Source organism: Prenolepis imparis, unplaced genomic scaffold (assembly GCF_030444845.1).
Source record: "Prenolepis imparis isolate NDT839.2.m4 unplaced genomic scaffold, iyPreImpa1.0 SCAF_4, whole genome shotgun sequence".
Classification (NCBI taxonomy): domain Eukaryota; kingdom Metazoa; phylum Arthropoda; class Insecta; order Hymenoptera; family Formicidae; genus Prenolepis; species Prenolepis imparis.
Genome location: NW_028141162.1, coordinates 14,448,607 through 14,460,624, shown reverse-complemented (window position 1 = coordinate 14,460,624; position 12,018 = coordinate 14,448,607). Strand labels below are relative to the sequence as shown.

At 34.4% G+C, this 12,018-nt stretch overlaps 1 protein-coding gene and 1 long non-coding RNA gene across 3 annotated transcripts in view; one reads left to right on the top strand and one right to left on the bottom strand.

Annotated features, from left to right (window-relative positions):
- Positions 1–2,658: 2,658 nt before the first annotated feature.
- Exu (maternal protein exuperantia) lies at positions 2,659–10,316 on the bottom strand. Of its 2 annotated transcripts, none has more exons than XM_083035843.1 (6): positions 10,177–10,316; positions 6,227–6,527; positions 4,622–4,903; positions 4,082–4,283; positions 3,581–3,723; positions 2,659–3,315 (listed from the first exon to the last, which is right to left on the bottom strand). In XM_083035843.1, exons 2-6 carry the CDS (start codon positions 6,506–6,508, stop codon positions 2,923–2,925), a joined length of 1,302 nt encoding a protein of 433 aa, XP_082891969.1. In that variant the 5' UTR covers positions 6,509–6,527; positions 10,177–10,316; the 3' UTR covers positions 2,659–2,922. The 2 variants fall into 2 exon arrangements, with proteins under 2 accessions (XP_082891969.1, XP_082891970.1); XM_083035844.1 differs by lacking the exon at positions 10,177–10,316 and adding an exon at positions 8,309–8,455.
- A 162-nt stretch (positions 10,317–10,478) lies between these two features.
- Positions 10,479–12,018, top strand: part of LOC145934934 (uncharacterized) — an 89,464-nt gene continuing 87,924 nt past the window's right edge. Inside the window, exon 1 of the long non-coding RNA XR_014425133.1 lies at positions 10,479–10,564. This is a non-coding gene — a long non-coding RNA (uncharacterized LOC145934934). The remainder of the gene's footprint in view (positions 10,565–12,018) is intronic.

The following is a 12,018-nucleotide window of genomic DNA, read 5'->3' as shown; positions in this document are numbered from 1 at the left end:
TTACAATTTGTGCGGATGCATAACGTATGATTTATGCGAAACTGCTATAATACGGTATTCTCTTTGTAAATTCCGAAGCGTTGCACTTTATTCCTAGTTCCTGGAAATGTTCCGGCTGTGTCGCCATTATATTATTATTGTATATTACAACGGATCCGTTCAATCATTGAGCAGTCATCAAAGAGTACTGATAAAAATTGGCATTTTATGCTTCGTCAGATCCGCCACTGATTTCAAAAACTTCCGACAAGGGGATGATACGTCCTGGCAACAGGATATATATTAATACGTACATGGAAACCCCATATATATTAGAACTTGCTCTTCTTGTGAAAATATAAAATATTGCGTTAAAGAAAAACAATCGCGATTCCAAAATTGTCTTTAATTAATTATATCATTATCGATTTTCCGTTTGTGAAAAAATAGTATAAACGTTATGGTTGAATGCCAGTGAATAATATTAATTTTTCAGTAGAGAATCATTTGCATAATATGAAATATGTAAGTGCTTTTCTTCTTTTTCACCTTCGGGTGACCTATTTTCTCTCCAAATGGAGAAACATACATTATTTCTTTCTAGAAAACTCACGTTTTTAACGAAAAATATTTTACACTTATGAATATATGTTCTTTTATAGAATATTACACCGTGAAAAAGATAAAATTACAAAAATTGTTATTTTATTTATTTTAGACGGTAAATTTAAGAGTCGATTATTTTTTTTAATTAACTTTAGCAGCTATATGAAAAAATCTCTCTCTCTCTCTCTCTCTCTCTCTCTCTCTGAAGTTTCATAATTGACTATATAAATAATTATTCAATCTTTTCATTGCCGGTGTAGAATCTTTTTTAAAGAAAATCTCAGAAATACCGGTATGCTTTTGATTGACATATTATAGGATAGTGAAATTAACTTCTGGTTTCTGAAATAGCCCATGCATGAAATATCTGTACTTGTTAAACGCACAGCTATATTCTATCGAAAAAAGGCGTATACGCGAAGTAACATGACAGTATCTTCATCTAACCGTTGCCTGTAAGAAAAACTCAATTTCCTTAGCCGAGTGTATCCTTCGCACCTGTTCGAAAAAGGATTCATGGAAGAATCGCGCGCATGTTGCGCAGCTTACTGAGAAAAAAGAGGTTTTTCTTATAATCTCCCTCTCGTAAAATGCACCATTTCCCGTACCGTTCACGCCTCGGGGCGTTTTGGCACAAGGCATGAAAATGCGCCGCGGCAAATGTGTTGAACAACGGTTCGCTCGCGTATTTAATTCGTTTCCGTTTTCTCTTGGGATCCGGAGGGGGCAAAGGGGTGATATCCGCCGCTAGGGGTAAAAGCGGAAAATTCCGCTCTTTTTTTTTACCCGCGACTAAGTTCCGTTTTAACCGGCGACTTTTTTGCTTATTAAGAACTTTACTGAACCATGTTTATATGTATAAGAGCGAGATCCCCTCGCGCAATTCACGCACCGCAGCGCGCGCTTGTCTCAATTAATAAATGCCGTATATATCCCGCGAGGAAATAAATCATGTCCGATATTATGCAGGTAGCACAGAGCTACTACGTATATAATCTTTCGCCAAGTAAATCTTTCGACGAACTTGAAATCTATTTTTGATCAGCGAAGATTAATCGTGCTGCATTCTCTACTTTTAATGCTAATTCTTTATCATTAAATCTATATTTTAAAATGTATATTACGATCTTGATAGTTTGAAAAAAAGTAGAAAATAATGTTTTCTTTTCACTGCTGCATATATCCTATATTTAATGTCGAAGGTAATCACTTGATTTTCAGCTTGCGATTTATACAATAAAAATACAATTTATGTATAAATTAAAGCTCGAAATCAGATGTGCTAAAATATGAATACGAGAACTCGGAGGTTTAATTAATTAAAAATATTATATTCATGTGGAATTATTAAAGGTATGAAAGTGTTCACGAAAATGCAATTAAGGGTTTGTAACTAAACTCGAATCTTTTTATTATCCAATTCTGATACAATGAGCTTTCGCAGCAGAAACAAAATGGCGTATATATTATTGCGCGACAATACAAAAATATATATATCTCTTTAATACTACCACACGCGCCTTGCGCGCGGCTTAAACGATAAAAAGTAGAAAATATCGTGCACGCTATCGTACACGTCGTGAACTATGTGATAACAAAGCCCGCGATATTTTCTATGCTTTTCATGCGGAGCAGTCTATAAACGGACGCTCTCGCCATGTAGCGAGCGTACAAATTCTGCGGGGTAAATAAAAGAGAAAGAAATAAGAGAAAATGAGGAGAGAAAACAAAGGAGTATAAAATTACGAAATGTAAACGATATTAAATATATATCTTTGCGCGTAAATAAACTAAACGTCGTTTAACGTGTTATTTGTACATTAGAGTTAAGTCCGACGGCGTTCCTCCGTAGGACCTGTCCTTTTCTTAATATAACGCCGGTCGGGGAATAACTGGGAGGAAAAAAAAAAAACAGAAAAAAATACAATACTGCAACAAATAACACTTGTCTTTGATCACGCACAACATCGCCCGATGGGGCGATCGTAATCTTATATTAATGCGTTTATCTTAGAATTATTGCAAAAAGAAAGGCATTTTTTTGCGATTTTTTCCAACATAAAAGGAACATAAATTTAGCGATTGTTCTATGAAATATACAGCACGCTTTTGATGCAGTGTAAGTCGGATTAAAGTCGCGAGTTGCATTTCACTTCAACGCGCTAAATTTACGTTCGTCATTTCTCTGACTTATCAATTTAATTTTTTCGTCATCCACGATTATCGTTATGGCAACACAAAAAAAAAGAGTACACGTTCGCTCCGTCCGAATTACAACGAGCAATGAAGACATAATGGCTTTGCGACGCGTAAAAGAAGTTGGCATCGTTAAACGCGTTAAGCGCATTCTTGCGTTAAAGCGCATTCCTGCTTTAAAGCGCACTCCTTCGTTGAAGCGCACTCCTGCGTTAAAGCGCACTCCTCCGTTTTAATCTCGATGCCGTTGTTGTTCATTTTGACGGGGGAACCGGATGTAGTGGTATCGGGACTGTCGGGACTGTCGTGGCCCGAATCACTCTTGTTGTTATTTTCCTTGTCTTCGTTTATCTTCTTCTCGTTTCTCGATTTGAAAACCTTCTTTTCCGGCCCTCTGCTCTTCGGCTTCTTATCCGGATCGAAGTGACGCTCGAGGATAATCATCAGATCCTCCATTTTTTTTTCGTCGACTGTAGGCAGCTTTTCTTTCATCAGGTGCTCTAATCCATCTTTCTTTGCGTTAGTCCAGGCATCCTGAAACGCGTAGGTTTGATTACAATTATCGGCACAATCATTTCGATAAAGAAATTCAATTTATTTGATTATAAAGCGAATCTTTCTCGCAAGAATAGAGCGTCGTACAATCTTTTTAGAGATTTCCAGATAATAACTCGATAGTAAATTAAAGTTTTACAAGGGAAACCTAGAAAGATTGGATTACATATGTTTCCGTTTGATGTTGTTCGATGTAAACGAACCCTGATTGTTAGCACGCAATTAATCATGCAGACACACTCACCTGTAGCTCTGAGTACACGATTCCGGCTTCGGCAAGCAATCGCCGGAGGGGACTAGCGTGTTGACGTTCGCGACGGTTCATGCGGAACAGGGCGCTGAATATCGGCCGCAAGTTGTTCTGCCGTTCGAATACCATCTTCAATTCTATAATAAAAATTATACATGAGCTGATCCCCCACCTCGAACACTTTCCAATTTAATTTTCCGGATTACATATTTGATGAGATTTAAAAATTTATAAATTAATGTTTTTCGGATTTAGAATAAAACGATGATATCATTTTATCTAGTAAAATAAACATTTTTTTTTAAGAAAAACGTAAACAAAAGTAATTTTCATCAATCAACAACAATACATTGTGTTGTTCTACTAGATCATATTTATATATTAATTATAATTGTACATTAAATCAAACAATTAAATTATATTTCACATGAAAAATATATTAGATTTTTTCTCAAAAATACACGAAAATCAAGTTGAATATTCAATGATACGTACGGTTGTGTTCTTGCTCTTCGATGTCAACGGGTTGCGCAAATTCTCGAATAATCTCGATCGCTTTTTTCATAGCTGCATCGCTGTCCCCGCTCTCTCTTGTATCTTCGACCATAATATTTTCAATCACAGTAATCGAGCACAAGTATTGCGCTACTTGCAACGCCAGCGATGCTCTATCTTGCGCATTGCCCAGATTCATTTCCTTTAAACATATTTGAAAATATTTTCATATTAGAAATTGTATCACTGATATATTTTTCGAAATATTTTCATAAAACACACTACGTCAGCTATTAATTCGCAATTTTTATATTATTATAGATTTAAATTTCATCAATGAAAATGTATAATTTATTCAATCAGAAATAAACACTGATTTGGATAAAAAAATATTTTTCAATTTATTTTCGATAAGAAATATCACTCTGGTTATCGAGAACCAATCAATCATAAATTTTATTATATTTCTGTCAGATTCTCTGACATTTGATCGAAACGTATATATATATCATTGATCGGCATATTTATCGTTTTCCTCACCTTCTTCAGCAACGTGCGCGACAAGGTACGGAGAGAATAGATATGCGCCATGTTCGCGCATTTCTCCTCGGCGATGTTGAATCCATTCGCGAATCCCTTGACCGTCTGCTTGAACCGATCGAGAAGATCGTATTTCTTCAACGATTCGAGCAGCATCGCGGGGATGACCTTGCGCGGCTCGTGGTAAACCAAAATTACACCGTCCGCGGCATTTCCTTTGATAGTCTCAAGCCAGCTCAAAAAATCCGTCAGCGCGGACACTTCGCTCTTGGATTTGATTACCTGTTAAGAAATAATTTATTTATATATACTAGAACAACCCAAGCGCGCGCTACGTGCGCGCCATTCTTCGGTTTTGTATTGAAAAAACGATATTAAAAAAAAATAATATAAAGTTTATTTAAACTCGATTAATATTTTTTGACAGAAATCAGCTGATAACTGTCAAAAATATTAATCGAGTTTAAAGTATTATAACATATTATTTAAAATTTAAAACATATTATATTTTAATATGAAAACATTTTTTCTAAACTGCATTGTTTATAGATACTCGACACACACATATGTATCTATATAATTTGAATATTTTATTTTCAGATCAATGTGTGCTGTGTACTACAACTCCACTATTGTACGTATCGGTGAGTGATAAATCATTTATTTTATAACATTTCTATAGCGGTAATATGAAGATGTATATAATATGTTGAAAATATTAAAATAGTAATATATGTTTTAAATAATATGTTATAATATCTTATCCGCGATTAATATTTATTGACAAAAATCAGCTGGTAATTGTCAAAAATATTAATCAAATTTAAAATATTATAACATCCCTTTCTAAAAAAGGCATGTTAAGTCGATTCTCGCAAGTATTGTTGCATCTTTTCCGCGATTGACTGTTTCGATTCGCATTGTGCGTTATATTCGTAGCATCGAGAGACTGTCATCGCGAGGGTTAGTAGTTTAACAGTTTGTTCAAAATAAAATTAAATAAAATGTTATAATACTTTATTCGCAAATAATATTTTTTGACAGAAATTAGCTGATAACTGTCAAATATATTAATTGAGTTTAAAGTATTATAATATATTATTTAAAACTAATATCATTATTTTATTTAATTTAATTTTAAACAAACTGTCAAATTGCTAACCCTCGCGATGACAGCCTCTCGATGCTACGAATACAACGCACAATGCAAATCTTGACAGCCAATGAGCATCGCGGAAAAGCGACAACAATAAACTTCGATATATACGAGTATCGACTTTACATATCTCTTAGAAAAAGAAAAGAGAATATATCGCGAAACGTCATTTCAACGTTCATTTTTTTCGACACTTGATAAAATCAAAAAATTTTTTTTGAAAGCAAGTGCTCTCGTGAAAGATTAGAAATAATTAATTTTTCTCATATTTGTTATTCAAAATTACAAAATTAATATCAATAAGAGTGTCGATGTAATCTGTGTTTCGTTTCAAAGAGAATTTCTTTTGTATTCTTTAATTCAACTTTTGAAATGTCGTTTCAATATAAATTTTCTTTTCTTCCTACAAAAAGAGTATCGATATTTAGTATCGCGATCTCGGTCCATACCTCGTTGGTCTTGCTATTCCTGAGCACGCGGAATTTGCCGTTAGTCACGACCTTCATGCTGTGTCGCTTTATGGCAGTCGGATTGAGATCCTTGTATGGCATAACGTATTGGGAATAAGTGGAACTGGGGGTGTACGCGGCTATTTGGCAGATTTCGTCGATGACCTTCTTGCCGGTAGTATCCATGTCCCAGCCGACTAGGCGATAATCACCCGGTGCGATGCCCATTATTTCACATGATTTTTTTATCGGATCCGCTTCCATCATTGTTGAGGACACCATCGTTCACGGAATCACTTTCCTGAAAAGTGCAAACGTTTGCGTATTCTTATCTCGCCCTGATTGCCTCTTTTCTCACTCAGCATTGTCTCTATGCCTTCGAGGAATCCCGAAGAGCAAAGAGATATGTGCGAGTCTCTCTTCTCTCTATATCAATTAATCTGATGAAATAGATTAGAAACGTAGAAAAATAGAAAGATACTCTTCTATGTAGATATGAAGAGAGTGTTTATTTCAAAATTATCAATGTGCTTCGTATATAAAGTCACATAATAAAAAATATTTTTATTCTGAGAAAAAATTATAAGTTAGTTCTTCATTGAAAAAAAATTAATACAATTAATATAATTAATTATAATTAATACAATTATTGTTACATCACACATAAATGCTTATTTTACATACTATTTTTTAATTTTGTCTTTTTTATGATTGGGAGTTTTAGATTGGTGTGACTTCTTCTTTCACAATAATTTATCGAAAGTCGATGTTTTGAACTTTGAAAATTTAGATTCGCGAGGGAAGCTTCTCTCTCTCTTGCAAGGTCGCTTCCAATTGAACATATGATAACAATTTTTTGTGTCACGACCGGCCTTGAGAGCTACAGCATGTTTCATGAGAATGTAAACATCTTCTAATTGAAGAAGAATACAATATCAAAATTTCAATCTTTCTTGACAACAAACACGTTATAACGAAACGAATATCTCGATTTGGCTCGTGTCCAGTAAAGTATCGCATCGTTTGCGCGGGTTTCCCCTATAAGAACTTGTGAAATCATTCGATAAATCTCGAAGTCCTCGTATAACTCGATGCCACGATAAGGAAAAACGCATAAAATATGATAAAAATACGTACTTTTTTTAGGAATAAATTAAAATAAACACAATCATCTAAAACCAATTCCCTCGAAAAATGAAAATTTACATCAAAAAATAAATTCCTTTCGATTCCCTTTATTTCGCTTCACATTTGTCGCGATAGCACGGAGATATTTATAGTTAGATATTTATAAATGTGCGTCCATGTTGCAATTTTTTGGACCAAAGTATATATCTCAATGTATTCGTCACATGATTTTCTATTCTGAAAATGTATTTATTTAGAAATGACATCATTATCAGTATGCGCCGGATTTTGTTCTGTGGAAATTATTCATTTCCTATTACATACAAAGATTACAACAGACACGATTTCATATGGTTGCCGATATATAATATATAAATAATAATGCAAAGAAAAATGTCAAAACTATATTGCCACGTGCTTTCATCTACAATCTCTCAATTCGATCAATCTTTTTTCAATAAAAATTAATAAGCAGAATTTATATAAGCGGATTGAAAATCGCGGATCAAAACTGATAGTAAAACTCAATTCTATATAACTAATTCCAGATCAATTTTGAATCCGTAATGAGAGTTACTTAACTTACCAATGCATTATTCGATATTAAAAATTACAGAGCTGATAAGAAAGAAGATAGAAATAACACTCTCTCGTCAATAAACCATTATTTTATAATAGAATAAAAAATTTTAATTCAACAGAGACTCGATATATACGTTTCCTGTACAAATGCGCTTTTATGATTAAAGTAAAGAGATTCTAGCTTAGATTATGAAGTGGATGAGAGAGGAGAGAAGATGCGCGTGCAGCTAACAAGAGTAGATCTAGTGCCGATAGTCCTCGGACATTCTGTACACACGATCGAGCACGTTCGCGATGCATTACGGAAGCGATGTAAAAGAGAAGAAAAGGGGGGAAAAAAAAAAAAAGAAGAAGCGAAAGAGGTTTTCATACCCAGATTCTCGCTTGACGCCTCTTCGGCTTCTGCTTCGTCGAAGCGATCACGGCAATGCGATACACGTAGCACGGCGTACGATTAAAAATTGCGACGATTCGCGATATGCAAATACACGGCGCGGAAAATCGCGCGACGAGACGCAAATAGAGAGACAGTCCGCGACGAGAAAGTCCGAGACAGACGACGCCGACGTATCGTCTTTTCACGCAAGCGGGACGCGAATGACAATCGACGATCTTTCCGCGGCCACGTGGATGTTCCTCTCGCTATGCCGACAAAAGACGAGATAGGACGCGCATGCGGACGCGTAAAAGACCCGATCTGCAACGTACTGATAACAAGATGCGATAAGACTGTGTCGCGTCCTAGATGTTTTATCGAGACTTTTCAGGCCGCTAAACTCTCGAAAGTGTTTCTATTGTGTTTACAGGAATAAATAATGAGTGCAATCAAGTGAGCTATATTCAGAAATACGCGCTAATACGCTTGATTTTGGATTTCAAAATTGACAAGCTTCGAATCGCTTTTATTTTAAAGAAAATCAATCAAGAGATGTCAATAATTATGAATATATTATGAACATAAATTGTGGACTCTTATTCATTATTAAAAGTCGATGCATAGATTTTGCTTGAGAAATACTTGATCAGGATTTTAATTTGTTTATTCATTGAGAGGATTTTAATGTTGTTTAAGATATTTGATGTTGAAATATGAAGAGAAAGTAATCGGTATTGACGACTTACATTTCCGTTATAGAGGAATGTCATAAAAGAACCCCAAAACATTGGTTTACAAAGTAACCGACCGAACGCAGAAAGGTCAAAGAAACATTTCGAACAAAGCCAAGTGTTATTATGTTTATAGTATCTGTTACAGAGATCTTCCGATATATATAATTCCACTGTTGATCCACGACAAACACCCGAAGGTTAAATTCATGTAAACAAGAGACAAGATATTCGTATATTCCGGTTATGAAAATTTATTTTAAATTATAATTAAAATCGCGTATACATACTTTAACTAAAACTCTTTAAGACATTTATTTGCGTATCACGACGACGTTGCGTGTAACTGCATTTTTTTACGAGATCTATGATCTAGCCGTGGGATATCTAATCACTCGAGAAATACATTTTATATGAACGATAAAATATCGCTGTGCAGCACATATTGTTTACTTAGATTGCACAAAAAGTAGCTATTTAGATATTATAGATCATGTTACCAATGACTGCAAGTTCGTCTTCAGTGATATACGATATTGTTGTAGACAAAGAGAATTATTCTCTTTCTTTCTCTCATATCATGTTCTTAAAACTAAAAGACAACAATTGGCTTAGAAAGATATCAATTCGAGAATAACGAGATGCGCGAAGCGATTAAACATGTATAATTACTAGATCTTCAACAACAATGTTTTATTTTTCCGGATATTATTAGAAAGTTATCGATACGGCTTATCAGATTATTTCGATACGATCAGCTTAATTTAACAACTATTGTATCTTTCTAATGTTTAAAAGTAGGAAGAGATAAGGAATCGGTTCTAAAATTCGATTTATATCCGACCGCAGTTTGCGCGCAATTTCTCTCGCAAATAAGAAAAAAAAAGAGAACTTTTATAGCTTCCATTACACGTGTTTATGCCGTTAGCCGGTGCGAATTGCGTTTCTCGCATCGTTTCGCGAAATATACCGTTAGCATACTTGTAGAGCGCGACATGCATTCCGAGCGCACGTGGTCATCGAAACGCGGATAGATATTGCATACATATATCGGCTTCCGTATATATTTATATCGGCGGAATTTAAACGCCTACACTCGGATCATCGAACCGCTTGATGATGAAGTTACTCACCGATTTGTCTTTACTTCTTCGTCCGTTCTCTTTCGCGTTCCTGATGCCGACGAGCTCGTCCCTGCTCTGCTGCGGTCTACGGCGCACGTGAGCGAATCGCCCTAGTCACTAATCGGTCGCGCGAACGATACTGAGGGAGAGGCGCACGTGCCGAGGCAGCGCGCGCTCACGTGCGCCGCAGTGCGCGTGCTCACGTGCGTCGCATTGCGCGTGCTCGCGGGTCACATGGCCCGGCCACAATCGCGGCTAATTGACCGATCCGCGGACATCGGCCCGAGTTAATAATCTCATGAATGGAGAAGCTTCTCTCGTTGATTATTGGCGGTAATTGTCGTCGAGGATCGTATTTCTCGAAGCGGAAATGAGTACGATACAGTAGCAGTAGCAGGTGAGAATTTATATATATTGGTTAGGTTTAGATTGAGACGTTTTTTAAGATTAAACACACGCACATGCATATTGTGTGAAATTTTGGGGATGCTGATGTGAAAAATATGGAAAACGAGTTGAAATACGTAAACTCGTTATAGGGATAGGGCATAGAGAAGTGAAGAAGCAATATTAAAGTATAAGAGGGTCTATATATCATACGCATCCTTTTTCTTGGTGTAAGATGAAAGGATAGATATTTCAAGGCGAGGTATATGGGATTTTTATATTGACATCAATATTAAAAAATAAATGTATACGTGATGTCAAAAATATAACACGAGAGAAAAAATAATATAATATGTTTACCTTTGATTTGCACATTTGGAGCTTTCTGAAAGATTTGTTGAGACAGCTATAATTTATCTCAAATGTAAGAAACGCTGAAATGATTTAAATTTCAACAGCTTTCAATTTAAATAGTTTATCTAAATTACAGAAAACGTCTTACATCTATTTTAATTCTAATTTTAATGATGAAAACAGATAAAACTTTTTCTTTTAATTTCAAATTTGTTTTACTAAAATTGATAATAAAATTAATAATATAATTAATAATGAAATTTTATTTCTATAGAGCTCTATATAAAGATATTTATGTAAAATTGGAATTGGAAAATAATTGTGAGGAAAGATGGATTGTTTCAGCCATTTGTTAAAAAAAATAATGTTATTTTGAATTAATCAAAGACATATATTTTATTTTCATATATCATCTATAATTGCTATATGCAATTAAATTATATCACATGTAATTAAATCATATATACATATACATATTTTGGCATAAATCTGAAATTAACGCAAGCGTTAAGAAAATATACGCGAACTAAAATTGAACGATAATAATTAATACAACATCTGAATTAATCATGTTACTTTGTAATAATATAATTAAGTTATAAGCACATGATATACATGATTGATGCTAATTAATGAGTAATATCATTATTATATTTACTCTTAAAATAGGTAATGCGCATATGAAGGCGCCATTATTAATATAAATATGTATACACATGGCATTAGCATTGCGTTAATTCGCTTTTAGTTAAATTTATTTGCGAATATTAGATTATCAGAGAGATTTTTTTAATGCACCGTTCAATTCTTTTAAATATCAATAATTATAACTTATAACATCGACACAGTTAAAAACTCTATAAAAATATATGAATTATACGATATAATTACAGTTAAAGAATTTGTAATTTTTATGTGATGTCCGAGACGAATGACAAGTTTTAGTGTGTCTTAAAATTATTGTTCTACTATTTTACTATTTAAAATATTTACATATACAAATGAAATCCAAGGGCGTGTTTTTATTCGCGCAACGATGACGTTAGTCAGATTGTAAACCTAGGCGCGCATTTTTCTTATCTTTTTTTATCTCGGCAATTGCAATGACAT